Source organism: Macaca thibetana, chromosome 19 (genome assembly GCF_024542745.1).
Source record: "Macaca thibetana thibetana isolate TM-01 chromosome 19, ASM2454274v1, whole genome shotgun sequence".
NCBI classification, from domain to species: Eukaryota; Metazoa; Chordata; class Mammalia; order Primates; family Cercopithecidae; genus Macaca; species Macaca thibetana.
Window position 1 is genome coordinate 47,990,320 of NC_065596.1, and position 26,050 is coordinate 48,016,369.

The 26,050-nt window shown below is 45.1% G+C and overlaps 1 protein-coding gene and 1 pseudogene across 8 annotated transcripts in view; one reads left to right on the top strand and one right to left on the bottom strand.

Annotated features, from left to right (window-relative positions):
• The window catches only part of GARRE1 (granule associated Rac and RHOG effector 1), a 98,002-nt gene that overhangs the window by 30,266 nt on the left and 41,686 nt on the right, over window positions 1-26,050 (bottom strand). For all 8 annotated transcript variants that reach the window (XM_050768405.1, XM_050768407.1, XM_050768408.1 and 5 more), the window contains 2 exons: window positions 21,187-22,475; window positions 5,387-5,596 (listed from right to left, as the gene is read on the bottom strand). In XM_050768405.1, coding sequence (XP_050624362.1) covers window positions 5,387-5,596; window positions 21,187-21,681 — 705 coding nt within the window. In that variant the 5' untranslated portion in view covers window positions 21,682-22,475. The remainder of the gene's footprint in view (window positions 1-5,386; window positions 5,597-21,186; window positions 22,476-26,050) is intronic.
• LOC126943307 (60S ribosomal protein L29-like) lies at window positions 22,076-25,937 on the top strand (annotated as a pseudogene).

The following is a 26,050-nucleotide window of genomic DNA, read 5'->3' on the forward strand; positions in this document are numbered from 1 at the left end:
GCCAGACTAGGCAGGTCTAGGCAGGTCGTGCCGAGGGGTCCACGTGCTACCCTAAGGAAATGAGAAGCAACATCATCCAATTTTAAAATGAAGGAGAGCAAGACAGGGAGGGGAGAAGTAACGATTCCCTGAACGAGCGTAGTGATAAAGGACATGGAAGAAGGGGACAGATCTGGGATAGGATTTTGGAGGTGGGACCTGCCTGGTTTTCTTAAGGACTGGACTAGGTGTGGGGACATGATGGAAATGCTGAAGGATAAATCTCAGCTTTCTCAAGTGAACAACCCAGTGTGGGATGGCACCGCTTACTAGCATAGAGAGGGTCTAGGGAGGAACAGGTGAGTGGAGAGAGGCTATGCGAGACCCCTGGTAGCAGCTGAGCTCAGGTGCCTGAAGCCCACAGGAAGTGGGCGGCTCACTGATCACACACATTTGAGCCCCCTCCCAGGACACAGGTGGCTTTTTGAGTCCAAGACTGTATGGAGAACCCCTAAGGAGAAGGGTGCTATAACTGAGCCTGGAGAAACTCATTCAGAAGTTGTGTTGAGGAAGGAGAGGCCAGTAAACTAGATGAAGAAAGGATGACCCAAGAGAAAAGAAAGCTTGGTTCCTGGATGTCACAAGATGAGCGTATTTCCAGGGAGGAATATTCTCCACACTGCTGAAAGTTGTTGAAAGGCTTCCCTGGATTTGAAAACACGGAAGGAAGGCACCAATGACCTTGATAAGAGAAGGCATGTTCTTTTATAGGAGTGGAAGCCAGATTTCAGCAAGCTGAATGACATCATGTACATAAAGTTTCAGACTGTGTAAAATAATACCTTATATATGGATACATTCATATATGGAAAAATACTAAAATACGCACAAGAATCACAGGCTTCAAATTCAAAAGAGGTTATTTCTAGAGACAAAGGGATGAATAAGAAAGTGGAGAGGTACAAAAGGGATTCAAGTGAATTTGCAGACTGGGTGCAGGAGCCTAGGAGCTGGGGACCAGCCTGGGAACATAGCAAGACCCTGTCTTTGCAAAAATAAATAAACAGTAAAATAAAATAAATAATTAGCCAAGCATGGTGGTGCATGCCTATAGTCTGAGCTACTCAGGAGGATTGCTTGAGCCAAGGAGGTCAAGACTGCAGTAAGCTGTGATCACCACTGCACTCCAGCCTGGGCGACAGAGCGAGACTCCGTCTCAAAAAAAAAAAAAAAAAAAAAAAAAAAGGTGCACTGGTGATACTTTTCTGTTAAAAATATGTAACAGGCATGAGCAAATATGGCAGGCAGCTAAAAGGAAGATACTGATGGGTATGAAATGTTCTATATGCCTGAAATACTTCAACAATAATTACTTTTTAGACTACTCTGGGTAAACTGTCTATGGGGTGTGCCAGGAGCAGTAAGGAGCCACAGGGTGCAGTAAAAATAAAACAGTAATTTTTTAGAATGAATGAAAAGTGAAAGAAAGGCAGACAACTACTCCAAGAAGTTGGCTGAGAAAAGAGCAGAGAAATGGACTTTTCTGTGGGAAGCATCTTTGTATACTGGCGGGAACAGGCTGAGGATGAGGGCGAGAAAACACTGGGTCACACCACAGAAGTTGGGCCCTCGACGATGGGGGCAAGGAGGGCACCGGGCAATCCTCGACAGGAGGAGACAGCACCTCCCCTGCTGTCATGAGGCAGGAGAAGGAAGAAAAGATGGGTGTGAAGTGGGGTGGCAGGGGCGGTGGTGGCTTGGCCACATGAGGAAGAAGGGCTGCCATCAGGGAGATTCTATTTTCTCAGTGTAGTGGGAGGTGGCATCACTGGCTGAAAGCAAAGGAGTGTAAAAAGAGCAGAAAGGCCTGGACAGACTAAAATGGTGGCAGAAAAGGTCAAGGTGAAAAGGTCAAGAGAGCACTCGGAGGCCTCCTACTGTGGGCTGGTCCTCAGCATGAGTGGTCCAGAAGATGGAGCAGGGGACCAAGGCAGGTGTTAGGTTCACATGTGTGAGCTGAACAGTCAGGAGGCTGGGGCCCAGCAGCCAAGAGGACACCAAGGGCTGTAAAGTCACACGACAAGGCGACAAGGCGCAGGTCTGGACCTCAGGGTCCAGCCATCTACAATAAAGCCAACTGGTCCCACCCCCACACACAGCCTCCAATTAGCATTCCAGGGCCTTTCTGATGAACAGAAAGCCAGCTCAAGGAAAGTCTTTGGCATGAAAGACAGACCAAAACATGCAAGCAAACAGGAAAAAGACCAAAACATGCAAGCAAACAGAGAAAATTAAAAAGAAATGACAACAATGCAGCAAATGGCATGAAATTGAATAATAAAAAAACTAGAGACGGGACAATATTAAGATGTGAAAAATCATGTTTTGAAAATTTTACTAAAGAAAATTTCCAAAACATAAAATGAAATACTTTGCCAAGTTCATTATGGAATGATGTGAACTAGACATTAATGAATCACTATACTGTTAACTATAAATTATGGTTTACTCTGTGTTTGCCTTTTGGGATAGTTTTAAAAAATTATTTTTTGGCCCGGGTGGTGCCTCACGCCTGTAATCCCAGCACTTTGGGAGGCCAAGCCAGGTGGATCACCTGAGGTCAGGAGCTTGAGACCATCCTGGCCAGCGTGACAAAACCCCATCTCTACTAAAAATACAAAATTGGCTGGGCATGGTGGCAGGCACCTATAATCCCAGCTACTGAGGAGGCTGAGGCAGGAGAACTACTTGAACCCGGGAGGCAGAGGGTGCAGTGAGCGGGGATTGTGCCACTGCACTCCAGCCTGGGCGAAAGAGCAAGACTCTGTCTCAAAAAAAAAAAAAAAAAAAAGAAAAGAAAATTATCTTTTACTCTGTAAAATGGAGCAGTAAGTCCTAGTTAAAGACTCAACTTCTAATGTTTATTTTTTATTTCTCATACTGGAAACAAAGATGTAGTAAAATGCCTACAAGAAATGTCACCCATGGCCAGGAGTGGTGGCTCACACCTGTAATCCCAGCATTCTGAAAGGCCAAGGAGGGTGGATCACCTGAGGTCAGGAGCTCGAGACCAGCCAGGCCAACATGGTGAAACCTCATCTCTACTAAAAATAAAAAAATTAGCCTGGCGTGGTGGTGTGTGCCTATTATCCCAGCTACTCAGGAGGCTGAAGCAGGAGAATTGCTTGAACCTGGGAGGTGGAGGTTGCAGTGAGCCAAGATCACGCCATTGCACTCCAGCCTGGGCAACAAGAGCGCAACTCTGTCTCCCAAAAGAAATGTCACTGATCATAGGCAAAAGTCTCCTTAAAACAGACTTTTTCAGAGCTGTTTTTGATTGCCTTTTATTTAAGCTTAAATGCTTCTGGCTGTGGAAAAGGAATAGAGAATGCCACATCAGAGTGACTAGGAAAGCAACCCTGTGCTAGGCTGGAATCGCCCCACCGGAGTGGCTCCCTGCAGCCCACCATTCAGTCATAAGGTTGTCACCACGAGAGGAGACTCGCACAATTCTCCCCCACGTTATTGCTGATGACCTTGCCACACCATCCCACACCACTGTGCTCTCTATCCACTAGGGAGCCAACCTCTGGTCTAGCTCTTGCATGATGGTTAGATTTTATAAACATATCTGCTGTGCTGGGAAATAGCCAATCTTCCAAGGGATAAAAGACTTCATGTTGGTCCGGTGTGGTGGCTCATGCCTGTAATCCCAGCACTTTCAGAGGCCAAGGCAGGTAGATCACAAGGTCAGGAGTTCAAGACCAGCCTGGCCAAGATGGTGAAACCCTGCCTCTACTAAAAATACAAGACTTAGCTGGGCTAAAATACAAAAATTAGCCAGGCGTGGTGGCGGGCACCTGTAATCTCAGCTACTTGGGAGGCTGAGGCAGAGAACTGTTTGAACCCAGCAGGCGGAGGCTGCAGTGAGCCAAGATCGTGCCACTGTACTCCAGCCTGGGTGACAGGGCGAGACCCCGTATCAAAAACAAAAAACAAAAAAAAACTTCATGAAGTCACATAAAGCATACTAGAGAACTGCTCAAATCACATGTAAAGCAACTGACAAATGAGGATGTAGGCAGAGTTAGACCAATTAAGAATCTTGTCCACGCCTGTAATCCCAGCACTTTGGGAGGCCGGAGGCAGGCAGATCACGAGGTAATCCCAGCACTTTGGGAGGCCGAGGCAGGCAGATCACAAGGTCAAAAGATCAAGATCATCCTGGCTAACACGGTGAGACCCCGTCTCTACCAAAAATTAAAAAATAAAAAATAAAAAAAAAAAGCCGGGCGTAGTGGCAGGCGCCTATAGTCCCAGCTACTCAGGAGGCTGAGGCAGGAGAATGGCGTGAACTCGGGAGGCAGAGCTTGCAGTGAGCCAAGATCACGCCACTGCACTCCAACCTGGGAGACAGAGTGAAACTCCATCTCAAAACAAAACAAAACAAAACAAAACAAAAAAGAATCTTGTCTGGGCACAGTGGCTCATGTCTGTAATCCCAGCACTTTGGGAGGCAGAGGTAGGTGGATCACTTGAGCCCAGCAGCTCAAGACCAGCCTGGACAACACAGTGAGACTCCATCTCTACCAAAAAAAAAAAAAATAGAATAATAGTAATAGTAACAATAATAATAATAAGCTAGACATGGTAGCATGAGCCTATAGTCCCAGCTACTTGGAAGAGGCTGAGGTGGGAGAATCTCTTGAGCCTGGAGGTCCAGGCTGTAGTGAGCCTTGATCACAGCACTGCACTTCAGCCTAGGCAGCAGAGCGAGACCCTGTCTCAAAAAAAAAAAAAAAGAAAGAAAGAAAAAGAAAAGGAAAACTTAAAGAATTAAAAAAGTTTCAAATATTCCAAGCCCTGCTATAGGGAATGATTTGACTAGCAAAAAACAGACAAAATTCCCTGTGTCCACTGAGCTCTCACCCTGTTGTGGTTTTATCTTTGGAGCCTGCCATCCCATCTGTCTGCCAAACACTCCTGCTCGCCTGCCTCGATGCCTGGCTGGCCACTTACCCTCCCCAGACAGCTCCACCCCGTCTTTCCTGACTTGGGTGCCAGCCTCTTCTCACTGGTGCCCCATCTTAGCTTTCCTGCAGCACTACTGTTCAGAGACATGACCCTCCCTTCCTCTGGCTCCCGCACATCTCCATCCTGGCCCCTTAACCCTGTTTTTGTAAGCCTATTCTCCCAGCAGGCTGTGAGTAGAGGTTGTCATCCTAGTGCCTGGCACAAAGTGGGCATTCACAAAGATGTTCACTGTTAAATGAATGAACAAGCTAATGAAACAGTTTAAAATGTACATTTCTAAATAAAATGGCTCTTTTGAGAATCAACAGGCAAAGGCCCTCTGGAGCCTCTCCTATTTGAACACAGGTACCAATCTCCCCAAAGCCAGGGTTACCTCAGCAGCCCCCCGCCAGGACCGAACAGCTTCTTCCAGTTCAGGTGTGTGGCCCATGCCAGATAAGCTGCCGCCACTGCTGCTGTTCTTTTTTTCTGGCACAATGACCTCAGCAAAGCAAGAGTGAGCCACCGGCTGGACCTTCTGTAATGCATGAGTCAAAAACTGGAAATGGACTTGCACCACAGTCAGGAAACATCGCCCCAACACCTGTGAAAACAAGACAGCCAGGGATGTTTAGGTTGTGGGTTGCTGTTGGATTCACGCAGTAAATTTTCAGTGACCAACTTAATAGAAGCAATGGTTAACTGGAATTCCAAAATCATACAAAGGTAAAAGGCCACCATGCTTCAGAAGGATCTGCCTTTGTTTTTGTGTTTGGACCTCGGTGACTGATGCCTAGAAGTCAAAACATTTCCATCAAATAACAAGGTCCAAGGTTGAAATAAGTCTTCCCATTTCCCACCAACTTGCCCCTAATCCTGTTCTCCACTCCCTACATCTGGACTCACACCACTTCTGGTGTCTTTGAGCTCCTGCTGAACCACAGTCATCCATAACTGCAATTATGTCCACACAGTATTCAGAAGGTAAAGAAGAAAACTGTGCAACTGAAAATCTGAAAGAAGGCCAATTTGACCATAAGACATTCCATTGAAAATGGAATCCAAATATACTGGTTATTTTAGTAAGAGTGTTAACATAGTTATTAACATAGTCATATGTCATCTTTCCAGTCTTACGAAACAAAGCTGACAGACCAGTCTTCCAGGAGTCAAGAAAATATAATAGACAGCTCCATTCATGAGTACCATTAGCCTGATATATATCCGTGATTGGCTGCTAATAGACCAAGTAGGAAATTAACTTAAAAAATACTATACACATAAATATGTAATTATAATAAGATGTATACTAAATACATACTACGTGCCACAAACATTTTCAGATATGATTGTGCATTTCTCTGGCAGTCTTCTGGTATGGGCTAAGGCTGTTCTGACAGCTCCTTTGCTGCTCCTCCCTGTTACTCTCTTGCGTAAACCAGTTACAATGTGTTCTCTATCATTTATTATTTATCTTTCTTTTTTTTTGAAATGGAGTCTCGCTCTGTCACCCCGGCTGGAGTGCAGTGGCATGATCTCGGCTCACTGCAACCTCCACCTCCCGAGTTCAAGCGATTCTCTGACCTGAGTGCACCATCACACCCAGCTAATTTTTGTATTTTCAGTAGAGATGGGGTTTCACCATGTTGGCCAGGCTGGTCTCAAATTCCTGACCTCAGGCACTCCACCTGCCTCGGCCTCCCAAAGGGCTGGGATTACAGACGTCAGCTACCATGGCCGGCCTTATTTCCTCTTTAACACAGGGCAAAAACCTGCCACTTACAAAGCAACCTGACCACAAACCTTCCAGATTATTGACATTTTTTCCTAATCTCTCATAGTTGTTTTGCCCACATCAGATCTGACAATAATACCAACAAAAACCTTTTGCAGCTCTTTTATCCTGTTTCCTAATAATCTTTTTGTGGAAGATATTTTATATTTCTTTGGCTTATGCAGATTACTTACTCACAACTTACTTTACTGAGTTTGCAATTCACCCAACTGAGCAGGAGTGGACCTGAGAGAGCCAGCCCTTAGCCCACTGCCTCGTGGAAGTAGTGAAGGTCAGGGAACTATGGCCATTGCTTTTTACAAGGAACCAAAATCCAGCACAGTGCTCATGCACTGTCCTGACCCTTGAGCAGCACACAGTAAGACTCAACCTTCCTCTCCCCTCAGATGAACACGTGGACTCTCTGCCTTGTGGCATGCACGTGGACCTCTTACCCTGCCTTACCTCACGCACATGCGCAGATTCCTTGGGCGCAGTGCGCAAGTGGACCTCTCGCCTCGCCTCAGCATCTACCCTTTGCCACATGCCCTCTCAGTTCCCACGAGTCAGAGCTGTTTCCTAGAGAAGCAGGGGCAAGCCAGTTGCCAGCATGACACTTACTCTCTCTGAATCCCTCCTCACCCCGTAGAAATCACCAGGACCAACTAAAGCAAACAAAAAACCGCACACAAATCTCACACCAAAGCATCCGCCCTCCAGAGTGAACAACTGGCATTACAGGCTGAAGTCCCCCAAACTCCTGGGCTTCCACTCACACCTCCTCAGAGCACTTCCCCCAGTGCTCTGTGCTAGACTGGGCAGGGTGAGGGACACAGAGGCAGCGCACCCAGGCCAGTTAGACAGGTGCCAGGAGTAGAATAAGCAGCAGCTATTCAGTCCTATAGAGCACACAGACAGCTTTAGTGGAGCAAGCAGCCTGGACGTGACCAACGCTGGAGAGTCACATGGGCTAGAGCATTCAATCCCAGGAACCACCCTATGAGGTCATCCTCCCTTCACAGACAACAAGATCAAGATATAGAAAGGCTATGAAATATTGTCAAGGTGATACAAACTAGATGTGGTGGACCAGTCACCTGACTCAAATGTCCATGCCCTTCACTTGTGTGCCCCACTGCCTTCAGCAGACTCTAAACGGGGATCGACTGGCATGTGACAGAAACTCCACCTTAAATGGTGTAGGCTGAAGGTATCCTCAATCTCCTCATCCACTGCAGACACAGGGAGGAGGAGTGAGCTGGCTCCCCAGGGACACAAACTCTTCCTCCCTCTCCTTCCTCAGCACCTTGGCAGCTATGGGAAGCTGGAGGAGCAGGAGAAAGGGAAGACGCCATGCTCCATTAGCTCTGGGTTCACACGCTCACAGCTCTGACGGACACAACTGAGTCATTCATTCTCTCAATAAATATATAACATGGGGATGCCTAATACGCACCAAGCACAAGGAGCTGGGAACACTACCGGAAAGAGAATGAGCAAGTCCCTGCTCTCACCAGGGTGACATTCTAATGGGGGAGTCAACAGGCAATGAACAGATATGCAAGGTCGGGTGCTGCTGGGAAAGGAACACAGGCGGGTGGGAAGGAAAAGGCTCTCCGAGGAAATGACCAAGGGCAAAGAGAGAGCTACCCTATCACCTCCTAAGAGGCAAAGTTCTGAGGAATGGCTAAAGGCCTGAAGGAGGGCCCCCAGATCAAGAACAGGATGCTCTCTGACAAGGCCATCACCCCTGGGGAGAATGAGGTAGAGGAAGCCCTCTTGCTATGGGGTGGCAGTAAGAAAGGCAGAACGCTGCCGTAGGAAGGAGTGGGGTAAGAGACTCGGGTCAGTTTTAAAAGGCATTGTCTGTGTTGTCTCCACCACTTAGGACCTGTTTGACCTTGGATGAGTCATTTAACCTAAGCTTCTTTCCTATAAATAAGGAATGAGGACAACAGCTCAGCCACTGTGCACCTCCCTCTCCTACCCAGGATGCCTGGAGACCAACTCAGTCATACAAATTATGATTGTAACAAAATATCTATGCTGTAAATAACTTATTCAAAGCCAATCAAACCAATGTTAATGTTGGACCTTGGAAACAGCCGTTTCATCAGATAGCTGCTCTAAAAATTTACCCAGAGTAGCAGATACATAACCACCACCTTCTCTTAAGAGACTACAGAGCTCAACCTCTTGCCTGCCTTTGCCCACCTTTCCTCTATGAGGATCTCATGTCTTAACTGAGCTCCCCGCCTGAAACAGACCCCACTCTCCTTGACCCAGGGATGAGCCAGTCCTTGGGTGTCTTCCTGACATACATTTGGGAGTGTGTGACCCCAGGGCTGTGGAAAGCTATTTTCTCCTTCACATGGAGAAAGTTTCCTGGACTGTGTGGTTCAAATTGCAGAACAGGTATGGGAAGCTGGGGATGAGCAGAGTGGCCAAAGGCAGGCATTTAAGTTTAAAATGCCAGTGAAGCTCTATCAACAGCTACCATTTTTTGAGTGTTTAAATACCAAGCACTTTACGTTTGGTGAACCATCCCTGTGGGGTGTGAGCAATTCACCCATTTTACAGATGACAACACTGAGGTTTACTGAGATAAAGAAACTTGCTCAATGTCAAGCAGGTAATAAGTGGGGATCTGACACCAGGTCTGTTTGACTCCAAAAGTTGTGTTGCCAACCACCACACTACACTTTCTTCCTTTGACAAGACCTAGAATGTAGCCACAATAGTGGATAAATACTAATCAGAGGAGGAGCTATGGATTACAGTCGGCTATCGGGGTCTACTGAATGAGAGCCTGTTTTCTAGCAACCTTGATGCTGGAGGAGAAGCGTGCATGTTTACCTTCCTATTCCTTTGCACACATACCACATCTGCTGCTAAGGATGTTGTGTTCATGTACGTGACCAGAATACCTTTTCTTTTTGATGATATTTATATTTTATTCAGATTGTAAAACAGTTTTTAATTTAAGGCCTTCCTATTTGGAGCCCCAAAAGACTACCCTTTCTTTTTTTTTTTTTTAGACGGAGTCTTGCTCTGTGGCCCAGGCTGGAGTGCAGTGGCACAATCTCGGCTCACTGCAAGCTCCGCCTCCCAGGTTCCTGCCATTCTCCTGCCTCAGTCTCCAGAGTAGCTGGGACTATACGCGCCTGCCACCACGCCCGGCTAATTTTTTGTATTTTTAGTAGAGACGGGGTTTCACCGTGTTAGCCAGGATGGTCTCGATCTCCTGACCTCGTGATTCGCCCGCCTCGGTCTCCCAAAGTGCTGGGATTACAGGCATGAGCCACCGCGCCCGGCCAAGATCACTCTTTCTATACCACTGCAGTTGTTGAAGATCAACCTACATGTCAACTCTGCTTTCCTGGAATATTTCAAAGTTTAGTTGCAGCTATTCCTCTTCTAGGCTCAGGTCTGACTCAGCCTGTAATACCTGCATGTGGTTGGAATTATGGAGTGCCCAAGTCCACCCCATTTCCCAAAACATGGTGTGATTTTCACATCAATACAAATAATTTCTCACTAAGTTCACTGTTCTGCTCAACTCCATGAACTCGAGTTCATCTTTTTTATATCCCTTTAGAGTGAGGAACAAGTAAAACTCTCATACATCCATTTATTTCCGATTACTTTAAAAACCCAGTGTAAGTAGGTCCAAGATGGGTGCTTGCATTAGAAATTCCAAAGCATTCAATCATTTCTTTCTCTTCAATACTCATTTATACCTTAAATGTTACATTAGGTTCCTAGTGTCCTCAACCTTGTTCTTAATGAGATCTCTTGTTCTGATGATCACTGGATTCATTACATAATGAGCTACACACTAGAATGTGACACAAAGACCCAGAGATAAAGAGAATGCAGTACACCATGCCTGGACTATAGAAAGTAATTATGAAGATTATGCTACAGTAGAAAAATGTAAGAAACAGGCTTACTGAAACTAATAAGTAAAAAACTAACTAAAGAACAACCCAGTCTCCTTGCAGTCAGCAATAACCTAGAGCATAGAAAAGCTGCCATGCTATGTTTAGAACAAATGAGGGAGAGAAAGAAAGCTCATGCCCAAGGGTGTCGGAACCAACACCAAATGCTAATAATTCACACAAGAGTACATTCTGCCCCCGGACATGCTGCTTCACTGCTGGTGAAAATAACAGCATGGGCAGTTTCTGAGTTCATATTTCATGGGCAATGCACTGTGGTGCACAAAACCTTTTGTATCAGTAATACTCATCATCAATAAGTCAGGGGGGGAAAGATTAGCTATACAAACATACAAATAGTTCTAAATATTCCTAAATAGGTATAACCATTGATTGTATGATTCCTAACAGCCCATATTTGTACCTATAGATTTTTTTTTTTTTTGCAAAAAGTAGATTGTGTGTTGTTTTATGGTTTGCTTTCCAAAATAAAATATATTAAAAATTTGTTACCATATCAATATACATAGGAAGTTTTATATTTCAGCTACACTGCTATAAATCTTAACACACCTAATAATAATAATTACCAAATATCATCCAGGGAAAAAATGAAATGCCACTCAAGATAACTAAGTCCATGTTAATTACTACTGAGTAATTTTTCCCATTCAAAATGCAAGTTTTGGCCAGGCATAGTGGCTCATGCCTGTAATCCCAGCACTTTGGGAGGCTGAGGCAGGCAGATCATTTGAGGTCAAGAGTTCAAGACCAGCCTGGTCAACATGGTGAAACCCTGTCTCTACAAAAAATACAAAAATTAGCCGGGCATGGTGGTGCACGCCTGTGATTCCAGCTCCTCGGGAGGCTGAGGCAGGAGAATCGCTTGAACCTGGGAGGCAGAGGTTGCAGTGAGCCAAGATCACAACGCTGCACTCCAGACTGGAAGAAAGAACGAGACTCCATTTCAAAAAATAAATAAAAACAAAATGCAAGTTTTCTCCATAATACACTGTGGGTTTATATAGGGCAGAGATAAAAATATATTTAAGTTATCCTGATATATGGCCTCAGGAGCCCATCAGAGGTCAGAAAATTCTTTTTGTTCACAAGTCTACTTTTTGTTAAAATTTGTCACTTCCATCAAGAATACTAAAATACCTCAATTGATAAACCGATTACAAAGGCAAACAGGAAACTGGCAAATAGAAATCAGTCTCCAATCAGTCTCCATATGCCAGTCTCCTTATCATGACATATCACTTGGGTGAGGCCACTCTGTCACACTGGATGCCTTGCATGTTACCGCACTGAGACAGAGATCCCAATATCCACATCTGACAGGGACACTCCCAGCCGGCTGTATGTGCACAGTGTTCCAAGTGGTATAACTATGGCAAATCTTGGAATGGGGTGGAGAGGAGGCCTCACCTCCCTTCAGCAGCAGCACCCTTGCTTCATTTCCTTCCTAGCTCTCCAGCTGTTCCAGTTTCAGACTCCTGCGCGGCTTCCTATTCATCTTTTGACTGTAAATGTGGGAGTGCCCCAGGGTTTACTCATTCTCCAACTACGCTCTTCCTTGATGACCTCCTTTAGTTCTCTAGCTTTACATTCATCTACTGACTGAGGGTCTCCAAGTTCTGGACCTCAACCCTCAACTCCAGATTTGTGTATGCAACTATCCTCTAGAAATCACCCATGGGATATCTAACAGGCATCACAGACCTATTATCTGAACTTACTCTTCCTCACTACTCCCCATCTCAGTAAATAGTACTACCAGAGAGTGACTACCAGAGGCTGGTAGCCAGAGAGTGACTACCAGAGCACTACCAGGGAGTGACTACCAGAGTGATTTACCAGAGTAAATAGTACTACCAGAGAGTACTACATAGCACTACCAAAGGGTGCTCATGTCATAAATCATGCAAAATACAACTGCTGAAATATTTATCAGCCTTTATTTATTTATTATTTTAATTTTTATTTTTCTGAGATGGAGTTTCACTTTTGTCACCCAGGCTGGAGTGCAACGGTGCGATCTTGGGTCACCGCTACCTCCGCCTCCCAGGTTCAAGCGATTCTCCTGCCTCAGCCTCCCGAGTAACTGGGACTACTGGCATTCATCCCCATGCCCAGCTATTTTTTGTATTTTTAGTAGAGATGGGGTTTCACCATGTTGGCCAGGCTGGTCTCAAACTCCTGACCTCAGGTGATTCACCCGCCTCAGCCTCCCAAAGTGCTGGGATTACAGGCATGAGCCACTGCACCTGGCCGCAGCCTTTAAAAAGAAGGAAATTCTGATGCTAGCCTTAAAAAGAAATTTAAAGCTCACGAATGAGCCTTAAAGACATTATGCTAAGTGAAACACACTTGTCACAAAAGGACAAATATTCTATGGGTCCATTTATACGAGGTTCCTAGTCAAATTTATAGAGACACAAAGAAAGGTTGTTGCCAGGAGCTGGGAGGAGAGGGGAACCAGGAGTTATTGTTGAACAGGTACAGAGTTTCAGTTTAGGAAGATAAGAAAGTTCTAGAGATGGATGGTGGTGATGCTTGCACAACAATGTGAGTGTACTTAACACTACTGTACACTTAACAATGGTTAAAATGGCAAAATTTATGTTACATATATTTTACCGCAGTAAAAATACATATAACTACTTCTAGTCACCTCTGCTACCCTTCTATTCCAAACTACTATCATCCCTCACTTAGACTGCTCTAATAGCCCCTTAACTAGTCTTCCTGCTTCCATTTAATTAGAATCAGGTTTATCTACATATAACAAAACAAAAACAGAAACAGGCCAGGCATGGTGACTCACACCTGTAATCCCAGCACTTTAGGAGACCCAGACAGGAGGATCGCTTAAGCCCAGGAGTTTGAGACCAGCCTGGGCAACACTGTGAGGCTCCATCTCTACAGTAAAAAAAAAAAAAAAAAAAAAAAAAAAAAAAAAAAATTAATTAAAATCAAACCCAAAACCAATATAGTGGCTTAAATAAGAACAATGTTGCCGAGTGCAGTGGCTCATGCCTGTAATCCCAGCACTTTGGGAGGCCAGGGTAGGTGGATCACCTGAGGTCAGGAGTTCAAGACCAGCCTGACCAACATGGTAAAACCCCGTCTCTACTAAGAATGCAAAAATTAGCCGGGCGTGGTGGCACACGCCTGTAATCCCAGCTGCTTGGGAGGCTGAGGCAGGAGAATCGCCTGAACCCAGGAGGCAGAGGTTGCAGTGAGCCGAGATCACACCATTGTACTCCATTGTACTCAAGAGTGAAACTCCATCTCAGACGGGGGAAAAAAAAACAATGATGTTTATATTTTTCTAAGATAAAACAAATCCAGAGCAGAGGGACCAGGGCTGGAATAGAGATGCCAGGGCATCACAAGGAGCCTGCTTCCCAGCTTTCTGCTCAGCACACTCATGCGAGGCTCCCATTTCTAGGTGACTTCACGGTTGGAAATGGCTAAATGGCCCTCGGCCATTCTGCACGCACTGGAGATGGTAGAAAATTGGGGGAGAAAGGATCACCCATTTCCCCTTAAGAAGACGTCCCAGTAATCTCATGCAGTACTTCTAGTTACACCGTCAAGAACCAGATCTTATTCAAGTGACCACTCCCAGCTTTAAAGAACTAAGAGTAGTCCTTATTCCAGGCACAGTATGGAAAACAAAATGAGAGTTTGTTACTAAGAAAAAAGGGCAGCTTGGGCAATGTAATGGAATCCTGACTCTACAAAAAAAAATACAGTTTAGCTGGGTGTGGTGAAGTGCACCTGTAGACCCAGATAGTTGGGAGGCTGAGACAGGAGAATCACTTGAGCCCAGGAGTTCAGGCTGCAGTGAACTGTGATTGTGCCACTGCACTCCACCCTGGGCAACAAAGTGAAATCCTGTCTTGGGGGGAAAAAAAGGTAAAGAAAGAAAGAAGAAAGGAAAAAAGAAAAAAGAGATTGTATATTGAGAGGCAGTTACCAGTATCTCCTCACTCTCCCCATGGCCTACTGGGCTATCTGCCCTGCCCCCACTCGGATGCGCTCTTGGTTAGGCAGGAGGTTCTGGTACGAGGGCTGGCCCTGGCACAGTGAGCTGGGTGCGGGGAGAGGAGCAGTTGAAAGTTTTGCCGAATCAACAGACTTGAGGCTATTTTCCATCTGCATCACAGCACTCATCACACCTAGTGCCACTGTCTATTTATTTATCTGGCCTACCAGTCCTGGAGCGCTTTTATTGACCCTGTCATCTGTGCAACGCTTGCAGCTAGCTCATGTGTATTTATCGAGGCGGGTGGGTGGCTCAGCTGGAAGAAGAGGAAGGCAGGGCAGTGGCTGGGCCTACTCAGGAGCGGTCCTAGTGAGAGCAAGGGTGCTCAGGGGTGCCTCCACATCAGGCTGTTTCTGATTTCCTGGCTCTGGACATTTCGCCATTAGCAGAGGGGCAAGGCAGCCTGTTCTCACAGTGGGATGGCCTCTGCCAACAAGCCCCTCTGCACTAGACTGCACTGGCCCGAGGCAGCGGGGAGGCAGCAGACACATAGGACACATAACCCCTTCGCTGGCTGGCCTCAGAAGGACTACAGGCAAATGCTGTTTTATGGGTGCTCAGGTTCCTGGTTTGTAAAGAGGAGGGAGGCTGCCAGAACAGGCCATATCCAATCCTGTGAGGTCTCCCAAGCTGACCAGAACCAAAAAAATTAATTCAGGAGAGCCAGTTCTATCTGAAATTATATTCCATGAACTCTCCTATTTGTTTCCTTCTAATCTACCCACCAAACCTAATTTTTCCAGCAAATTCACTCAAGCCTTTTCAGCAACTCAAAATTTTAAATCCTACTCTCTGAAAAGACAGCAACATTGTCATTCAATCACTAGTCCCCCAAATTAGCAACATTTCATTCTTTCCTTTGACTCCTACCCTGCTGCTGGCCTCCCACTTTCAGAGAGGGTCTTTTCTCTGTTCCCATTTTCTCCTTTGATTCACTTTTATTCTCTTCATTTTTTTGAAGAACACATGCTTTTCTCTTCATCCCTATACCTTGGGTTTTCTAACTACTCAATAATGCTCCCTTTCTGTTAGAAGACCACTTCACATGCGAAAACTCCTCCATGAAATGGAGTTATTTATTGGGTACTCTGATACATTACACTTTTAATACATTCCTGAATTTCTCTCTCACTTTTTGTAAACTTGGAAAAGGTCCAAACAGACACAAAAGCATGTACCCATCAAAACGCTTCAATCCTATGGCCAGGCACAGTGGCTCATGCCTATAATCCCAGTGTTGTGGGAGGCTGAGGTGAGAGGATCACTTGAGCCCAGGAGTTTGAGATCAGCCTGGGCAACACAGCAAGATCCTGTCTCTACAAAAAAATTAAAAGTTTCGGCCAGGCGCAGTGGCTCAAGCCTGTAATCCCAGCACTTTGGGAGGCCGAGACGGGCGGATCACGAGGTCATGAGATCGAGACCATCCTGGCTAACATGGTGAAACCCCGTCTCTACTAAAAAAAAATACAAAATACTAGCCGGGCGAGGTGGTGGGCGCCTGTAGTCCCAGCTACTCGGGAGGCTGAGGCAGGAGAATGGCATGAACCCGGGAGGCGGAGCTTGCAGTGAGCTGAGATCCAGCCACTGACCTCCAGCCTGGGCGACAGAGCGAGACTTCGTCTCAAAAAAAAAAAAAAAATTAAAAGTTTCAATTCCATTAACATTTTGCCATGTTTTTTCCATCTATCCTTCCCCATCATTTTTTTTTTTTGAAGCAAATCCCAGTCAACCAAGACTCAGTATGTGTTCAAGCTTCCCAAATTCTCTTTTAAACATTATCTTTTTTACATTTGGTTTGAATCTCAACCCCAAAAGGTAATTTTATTTGGTTGTTATATTGTTTAACTCTCTTTTAATCCAGAACAGTACATTCTGTGTAATTTTTTTTTAATGCTACTGACTTGTTAAACAAATCAGGTCAACTTATTACAGGATATACCACATTCTGAATTTGTCTGGTTGCTTTCTCGTGGTATTGCATAACTTGCGTCACTGCACCCCACATTTCCTGTAGACTGGATTCATTTTAGAAGCTAGATTAGATTATTTCAGGTTTTTTTTTTTTTTAAGAGGGAGAAGTAGAATAATATTATTAATATTAGAGATGTTGTGTGGTTCTTACTGCAGCACATCAGGAGACATAATTACCTGCCTCCATTTCCATGACACTAAGGCTGATCAATGGGATTTGGGTGGGGAAGGCCTGATTCTCCCAAATGCGGTTCCTCAGCAACCTTCCAACAAATGGTTTCATCCTCCACTGTTGGCCACTGGTTGAGTCACTGAATTGATCATGGTCTGCAAAGTGGAGATTTTTCTCTCATCCATTAGGGCTATTTGGTTACCATGAAAAACAGTTTCTACCGGAAAAGCAGGAAATTTGCTTACTTCCTTACTTTTCTCCTTTTAATGGGCAATTATCAGAATAATGAGTTGGTTGCACATGCCTGTCTCAATTAAAGTCAAAGGGTCCAGTCCCTCCACAGTGACAGATGCCCACTGGTCCTGGTGGCTTCCACCCACGTAGAATGGGCTAGGCAGATAGTAAATCATGTTTGTTGACCACAATGCAAATTTACAGAATCACCCAAATTCCAGCTGCTTAATTAAGTACAGCTTCCTCTACAGGCTAAAGTCTGAAGACAATTTAGGTAATGGCAGATTCACCTCAGCAAAAAAGCAAGCCAAAAAAGACTGACCTGAAATTAGCAAGTTTCAAAACTGGATTCATACAAGCTTTTTATGAGGTGACCTTCAGTTTCTGATTAGCAGCAGCAATATGAACTTTCATCTGGCACATACCATTAGGAAATATTTACTCCATAATCTGTTACGGAAGATCTACCAGTCAAAACAAGTAACACTGACTTTTACCTTTAGGGCAAAAAAAAAAAAAAAAAGAAGGAACAGGATGCACATTTAATTCCATTAAGGTTAATGCAAATCATATTTCTGAAACCAGTTTCTAATATTTTCCATTATTGTTACTCTACAATATTTTTGGCATATATCTATCCAAAATAAATGTTAATATACCTGAATTAAGGTCCTTAATTAAGAGTCAGTCAGCACTCACAGATAAATTATTTCAAACATATTGATGGGTAATCACATATATACAAAAGAAATTTGTCATCGTGTCAAACTGAAAGCCAAGATACAACTGTGTAATTTGAGAGCCAGGCACAGTGACACGTACTTGTAGTCTCAGTTACGCAGTCTCAGCTATGCGAGAAGCTGAGGTTGGAGGACTGCTTGAGCCCAGGAGTTCAAGGCTAGCCTGAGCAATATAGCATATATATGTGTGTGTGTGTGTGTGTGTGTGTGTATAAATGTCTGTCTGCTTAGTCACAAGATGGTAAACACTTGAAAAATCAATCAATGCTGGAATTTATAAAATATAGTCTCCTTAGAGACATACAACTCCTGGGAGCCCCATGGTTGCCCTGGGTTCCTGGACTGCCTACACAGAGGACCAACACCTCTCAACAGTGAGGACCCTATGTAAAACCAGAGCCCTGGAGCTACCCAGTATGAAGAAGTCAAGGGGAGAAGTGGCATCACTGCTCACTACATAAGAATGGCAGAGCCCAGCCTGCTGTCCTCCCTTCTCCTGCCCTTCAGAAGTGTACCTCACCCTGCCTCCTACCTGGCTACTCAGAACAGACACCAGAGTGGCCCCTTTTACCCTTCTGACCTCACCCCTACTTCTCTCCCTTCCGTTCACTCTGTTTCAGCCACAGTAGGTTCCGTGCTGCTCTTCCAACACTCCAGGCTGGCTCCTCCCTGGCTCCTGTCTCTGGGACTCTGTGCTAGGCGCTCCCTCTGCCTGGAATCCTCTTTTCTTGGCCAACAGGCTTGCTCTCTCATCCCTTTCGGGCCTTTACTCAAATGTCACCTTCTCAGTGGTACCTTTTCTAACTACCTTCTCTAAGATCGAAATTCCCTTCTAGCTACATGAAGGGAGAGATTTCTGTCACGTTCACTGCTGCAATCAATATGCTGGAGTAGCACCAGGCAGAAATGAGGCATATAATAAATATCTGTGGAATGAATGCACAAATCACAAGTCACTTTGATTCTTTTATTTACGTACACTTCCACTGAACAAGTAATTTTTTTTAAGTGACAGATGTCACCTTCCAAACCCAGGTCTTCTGACTCTGTGCTCTGTAACTGACTTCCTAGGCTGATGTACCAAACAGTGTCGCAGGCACTAGTCAGCTAGTGAAACCCCAGAGTCACAACTCGCTTCTCTAACAGGGAGACTGTGAGGGTGAACCACTTGGGCTAAGGGACAAAGTCACTGGTGAGTACAGACTGGACAGGACTTACATATGCCCGGCTGGTTCCAAGGCATGGTGGCAGAGCACACAGTCAGCCACCACCATTCCTGGACACAGGCATCAGTATCTGTCAATCAATAACCACAGCCCAAACCTGGCTGTAAGTCAAAATCACCTGGGAACACTGTACACATGCACTGGCCACATGGCAAGGGGACAGGATCGTCCTTTGTCCTAGCTCTTAAATGGTCAAATATTTGAATACTCTCAAATCCAGAGCTTTTCTCACCCACAGTCCCGGACTGAGCTCCTGAGTAGAGGCCTTGCCTAGCAATGTTAGGCCACAGACCTCTTTCCCCAGGGATGAATGTCAAAGCAACTCTCAGGACCTCGCTTATAAAAATCCTTAAAAAACAGAAAGGAAAAAATCCAAATGCCTACCCATTTCATCTGAGTTGCTGAACATTCTGAGAGAGACCCTTACTGGCCTATGGCTAAATCCCCTGGAACATAAATTCCAGAAACAACAAATACTGCTCTGGGGAAAAAGTGAAACGTGAAGTCTGCGGGCCTATGCTTGGCAATTACATTTAGAAATTCATTTGTAAGTCAGCTGTTTGAAACTCAGAATAGATGCATAAACTGGAAAACCCACCAACTACTTAGTTTCCAGACTTGTCTGGGAAAGCCTGTTCAGCCCATTATGTACAAAAAAGCATGGTAGTATTCCAGCTATCTAATCAGCATTTCAATGCAGAAAGCCAAGTCAAAATTCCAAACTACAACAATAAGTATTTCCCGTTCTCAGCTACAAGGGTCAATGCCAGTCCCAGGAAAGCAGAAGAAACAAAGCAGGTACTGCTGTGCCCCAGCGGCTTACCAAGCCCCTGCTGCTCACAGCTGGTTATCTTCTCTAATTGTCCTGCCCTGGGCAACAGGCGAACTTGCCCTCCAGGGTTGGGAAGCAAAGGGCCCTGCAGGTCAAGCTCTGTTTCCTCCAATACCTGCAAGCATGGCCTGAAGAAGAGCTCAGTAACGCTCAGGTTAAAATAAAAGCCTTTGGCCTTATATCTCCAACCACTTTTGCCTGAAGTCCTGAATAAAGCTAAGAGCACTATGTCATCACGGGGTGATAGCTGTGTCAGAGTCTAAGATTGTTCAATACTTTCTAGGAGAGGACAAAGTGTTCCTAACTGCTCTCCTGCCATATCTCTATCAAGCAGTGATCAGGCAAAATGGTGGCTGAACAATGTGGTTCTTTATGTCAAACTTAAAGCTGCACACATCTGTAAACATCCATGCATGTACAGACATGTAGTCTGGAATGGTATACAACAACCAGTTACCAATGGTCACTTCTGGGGAAAGGAATGAGATGCTAAAGGAAGGCAGAAGTTTCACTGCTTACATTTCTTTTGAGAAGTAAAGGCATGCTTTTTACATGTCAAATTTTTAAACAAAATTATGACAAGCCGGCCGGGCGCAATGGCTCACGCCTGTAATTCCAGCACTTTCGGAGGCCGAGGCAGGCGGATCACGAGGTCAGGAGATCGAGACCATCCTGGCTAACACGGTAAAACCCCATCTCTACTAAAAATGTGAGAGATTGGCTGGGCGTGGTGGCGGGCGCCTGTAGTCCCAGCTACTCAGGAGGCTGAAGCAGGAGAATAGCGTGAACCCGGGAGGTGGAGCTTGCAGTGAGCTGAGATCGCACCACTGCACCCCAGCCTGGGCGACAGAGTGAGACTCCGTCTCAAAAAAAAAAAAAAAAAAAAACAAAAACAAAAACAAAAAAAAACTATCAAACAGGTGCACACCACCACACCCAGCTAATTAATGTTTTCATTTTTTGTAGAGACAAGGTCTTACTATGATGCCTCAAACTCCTGAGCTCAAGCGATCCTCCCGCCTTGGCTGTAACTGTGGGGTTACAGCCGCCACACCTACCCTTAACCTACTTAATTTGATATGAAAGCAATTCAGAACCTGGCATGCATAAATTTCTTACAAAGACAGAGTACCAACAGAAACAGGACAAAGGCTACTATTACAGTGATTTGGAAAAAACTTGAGAATATTCTCACTTACCTTTGTAGTATATTTTTCTACACAAGTATGACACAAAAGATACTCTACCTCAATGTCCTGGAGACTGAATTCCTTTTGATCCGTAAAATTTGCGGCCCCAGCACTAAGTTCCATTAGCATCTTGGCGATCTCAGGCTTTATGGCCGAGGTCAGCCGACTGGCTGCTTCCATGACATGCTCTTGCACATCTTTGAGCTGCGTGGCTGCCTTTGAGTAGTGAGAGTTCCTGAACACAGTGCTGAAGAGATCTGTGAGAAAAGTACTGGCGCGGCAGAAGACGTTCAGGGCATCCAGATACTTGGAGATGCCCTGCTGGATATCGGCGATGGGAGTGGAGTGGGGCATGGCATGGTGGCAGCTGCCTGCAGCAGTCAGACTGCCCAGGGGGGCAGTGGTGGCTGTGGATGCCAGGGGAGCACTCAGCGCTCGGCCCAGCTCGGGCATCGGGTACTGCTGGTGCTGCTGCACCTTCTGCTTGGACCCGCCAAGCAGGAAGCGCCGCTTGTAGTCCATTTTACTGTCCTGGGCACTGCAGCAATACATGCGGGAGAGGGAATTGTCCCAGCGACCGTAAGCGGGTCAGGGTTCTGATTCTTCTTTCTCAAAACTGTAGCTAGGTATAAAAATAGCGGAGTTCTGGAAATCGAAGTTTTAAAAAAGGCATTTCCATGAGGCAGGTGACCATGTGATCCAACGTAGAGGTGAGAGAGACAACAGGTTTATATAATTAATATTTTCAGTGTAGGCAAGATCTCTGACAAAAAATAAAAGATGTCCAAAATGCTGGATAAGAACTGTTTAGCATTCCACTCTCTTACTAAAAGGATATGCTTGCTGAGAAAAATGTTTACTTCTTTGCAAGAATAGTTTGATACTTGTATTTACAATGGCAGAAAAATAACTTAACTTTTAAAAATGTAATATAATGTAGTACACCATGTCTTCAATATACCCAAAAAAGTTAGAACCCAAAAACCCAGAAGCTGATCAACAGCAATTTAAAAAGCAGTACAGAATTACTTCACACAAAGTCCTTAAGAAGATCAAACTTCTGCAGAATTTTGACAGAGCCTGCCCGTCAAATCTGTTTACCTGTGAAGCTGTTTCTATGCAATGCTAAAATTCTCCGAATTTCCTCTAATGTTTTCTGAAAACAAGTTTTTCTTTTTTTTTTAAATGGCATTTGTTATAAGTCTCCTCCTCCATTCCTTTTGTTTGCTGAGGTAGCGGTTTCCTTGTAACATTAACAAGAGATGCTTCCAGACTGGGCTGGCCCTCAGTTGTAAAGTCTGAAGCAAGAATGCACAGATGTATTTGTAAGGCTTCTAAGTCCTTTCCTGTCGGGGGGAAAAATAAGATAAAGTGAGGAAGGCTACAGGACAATGAGTAATTCCAGACAATAACTCCTGTGATGCTGTTACCCACACAGGTGGGCTACAAATGAATGAAATAAGAAATCATATTATAACCTTACAGGAGCAAGTACAATAGTGAGCACTGAACTATGAAATGACTGTCAGAAAATTCCTCAAGTAGTAATAAAAAAATAATGCAACAAAAAAAGTATGATTCTAGGCTGGCCCCTTCAAAGCTGAGGCTGGCATGTTGAACGGGAGGCCTGGATCATCGTTCAGCATTTTCTCGTTTCCTCCTTGAAGAGCTCACAAGTTGCAGGAGGATTGCCTGAGTACTCAGATTATGGTGAGGGCTGTTGACAAGCACAGCACTCATAAACTTTATGGGGCATCAGCAAAGACAGAGATGGGCAAAGGGCGAGAGAAATCAAGAAGTCTGTTACGAAAAAAATATTATTCTGAAGTCGGCCTTGATTGTAGGATAGGTTTGGACAAGTGCAAAAGGGACAGGTGGGACTCACAAGGGAAAGGACCACCACGGCAAAGGTCCCAAAGCAGGACGGGACAGTCAGATACCAAGCTGAGCTTAAGTGCAGGGTGCAGAAACAGAGCCTGGAGAAGGGAGTGGCTGCCAGGTGGTTTACAGACACGATTCTTCCAATCCTCCCTCTGGTACCAGTTTCCCTTTGGGTGTGCAGAGCGGGAGCCTGGCAAGCTATACCAGTTTCACACCTTGGGTGGCTTCTTAGAACCCCTGACTCTGGGTAGGTTCAAAGAGCAGAATCTGGACATCGCTGATTATAGTTTCTGATACTTACAACAGTGGAATACTGTGATTCTTCTCAAAAAGCTAAAATCAGGAATAATGCTTGCTTGAAACCATCTGCTCTCCCAAACAAAAGTTCAAATACATTTCACTGAAAGTCACATTTGCCACATATTTAACTTATTTTATTATTATTATTATTTTTTTAGATGGAGTCTTGCTGTTGCCCAGGCTGGAGTGCAGTGGCGTGGTCTCAGCTCACCGCAACCTCCACCTCCCAGGTTTCAGTGATTCTCCTGCCTCAGCCTCCTGAGTAGCTGGGAGTACAAGCACCCACCATGCCTGGCTAATTTTTGTATTTTTAGTAGAGACAGGGTTTCGCCATGCTGGCCAGGCTGGTCTCGAACTCCTGACCTCAGGTGATCCACCCATCTCAGCCTCCCAAAGTGCTGGGATTATAGGCATGAGCCACTGCGCCTGGCCAACTGTTTTTTTTTGTTGTTGTTTTTTTTTTTTTTTGAGACAGAGTCTCACTCTGTTACCCAGGCTAGAGTGCAGTGGCATGACCTTGACCTACTACAGCCTCGAACTCCTAGGCCCAAGCAATCCTCCTGCCTCAGTCGCCAGAGTAGCTGGGACTACAGACATACCACCATGCTTGGTTAATTTTTGTATTTTTTGTAGAGACGAGGTTTCGCCATGTTGCCCAGGCTGGTCTCAAACTCCTGAGCTCAGGTGATCCTCCTGCCTCAGCCCAAAATGCTGAGATTACAGGCATGAGCCACCGTGCTTGACCACATATTCAACTACAACCTAAGTAATGGTGGTATATAGTTTGGTCTACTTATTGATAACCAGGTTTTCTTTCTTTCCATTTTCCTTTTTTGAATATATAATTAAATGTAACTCATACTTCATCACTTACGGCCAATTACCATAATTCCTTTGTATTTCTATGATTGTGTTGGCAACACAGGAATTAGGTACATTACAAAGGCAAGAAATGAGAAGAACACTGTGGATACAAACACATACATATAAAGTCAATAAAACAACCACTATTTATGGCTCTATGTTCAACAAAATTTGAGCTCCTTAAAAAAATCTCATAAACTTTTCAGGAAACAAATATCAAATGGCTACTTGTAAAAAACATGTTCCCAAATGTTTTCTTTTTTCAAATTCATGACAAATAAAGCAATCATATCTATCCCCACCTGAGTGCTCCACAATTTACAGGTTTTGATATACAACAGAAGCACTCTACAGGAATGCTGAAGGGGGGCAGGATGTTCCCGTGGAGACTCTGTAGCCTCTGAAGGAAAACCTTCACCTGAGTTGGCCACAGTGAGAGTCTTAGGCAGCCCTGAGAAGCACTCTATCTTTGTTCAGTGGTGCACCAGCTTCCTAGTTCCTATTCCGCGGGCTGCCTGTGGCTCTAGGAGAGCCTGCCCCCATTCCTTTGACAGATCTAGAAGGCCAAGTGGGACCTATATGCTTACCTAATTAAAAAATCACAAACACTGAACTTTTTCACTTTACATACTTCCAAACTTTCTCTAAATGAAACTTATAATGCTTAAAGTTATACTATTTCACCAAATTCATCCACAGATTCAACACAATCTCTATCAAAAAAAAAAAATTTTTTTTTTTTTTTGAGACAGAGTTGTGCTCTGTCGCCCAGTCTGGAGTGCAGTGTCGCTATCTCAGCTCATGGCAACCTCCACCTCCAGGGTTCAAGTGATTCTCCTGCCTCAGTCTCCCAAGTAGCTGGGATTACAGGCGCGCGCCACAACGCCCGGCTAAGTTTTTGTATTTTTAGTAGAGATGAGATTTTGCCATGTTGGCCAGGCTGGTCTCAAACTCCTGGCCTCAAGTGATCCACCCACCTCGGCTTCCCAAAGTGCTGGGATTACAGGCATGAGTCACTGCGCCGGCCTCAAAATTTGAATTACCTTTTCTACAGAAATGGGCAAGCTGACCCCAAAATTCATTTGGAAACCAGGAATGGTAGCACATGCCTGCTGTTCTAGCTACTTAGAGGTGGCCAAGGTGAGAGCATCACTGGAGCCCAGGAGTCTAAGAGCAGCCTGGGCAACACTGCAAGACTCTGTATCTAAAAATAAAACAAAGCCTTAAAATTCATATAAAAATGTGAGGGTTCCGGTTCTAGGTGCTTCAGGAGCTGGGGCTTCAGGTACAGACACGGCCAAGACCAAGAACCACACCAAACACAACCAGTCCCGAAAATGGCACAGAAATGGTATTAAGAAATCCGATTACAAAGATACGAATCTCTTAAGGAGTGGACCCCAGGTTCCTGAGGAACATGCACTTTGCCAAGAAGCACAACAAAAAGGGCCTAAAGAAGATGCAGGTCAACAATGCCAAGGCCATGTGTGCACGTGCCGAGGCTATCAAGGCCCCCGTAAAGCCCAAGGAGATTAAGCCCAAGATCCCAAAGGGTGTCAGCCACAAGCTCGATCGACTTGTCTACATTGCCCACCCCAAGCTTGGGAAGTGTGCTCATGCCCGCATTGCCAAGGTACTCAGGCTGTGCCAGCCAAAGGCCAAGCAAGGCCAAGGATCAAACCAAGGCCCAGGCTGCAGCTCCAGCTTCAGTTCCAGCTCAGGCTCCCAAAGGTGCCCAGGCCCCTATAAAGGCTTCAGAGTAGGTATCTCTGTCTACCAATGTGAGAACAGAAGGACTGGTGTGAACCCCTCGGGCTGCCATCTGCATGGGGCTGGGGTCCTCCTGTGCTATCTGTACATATAAACCTGAGGCAAG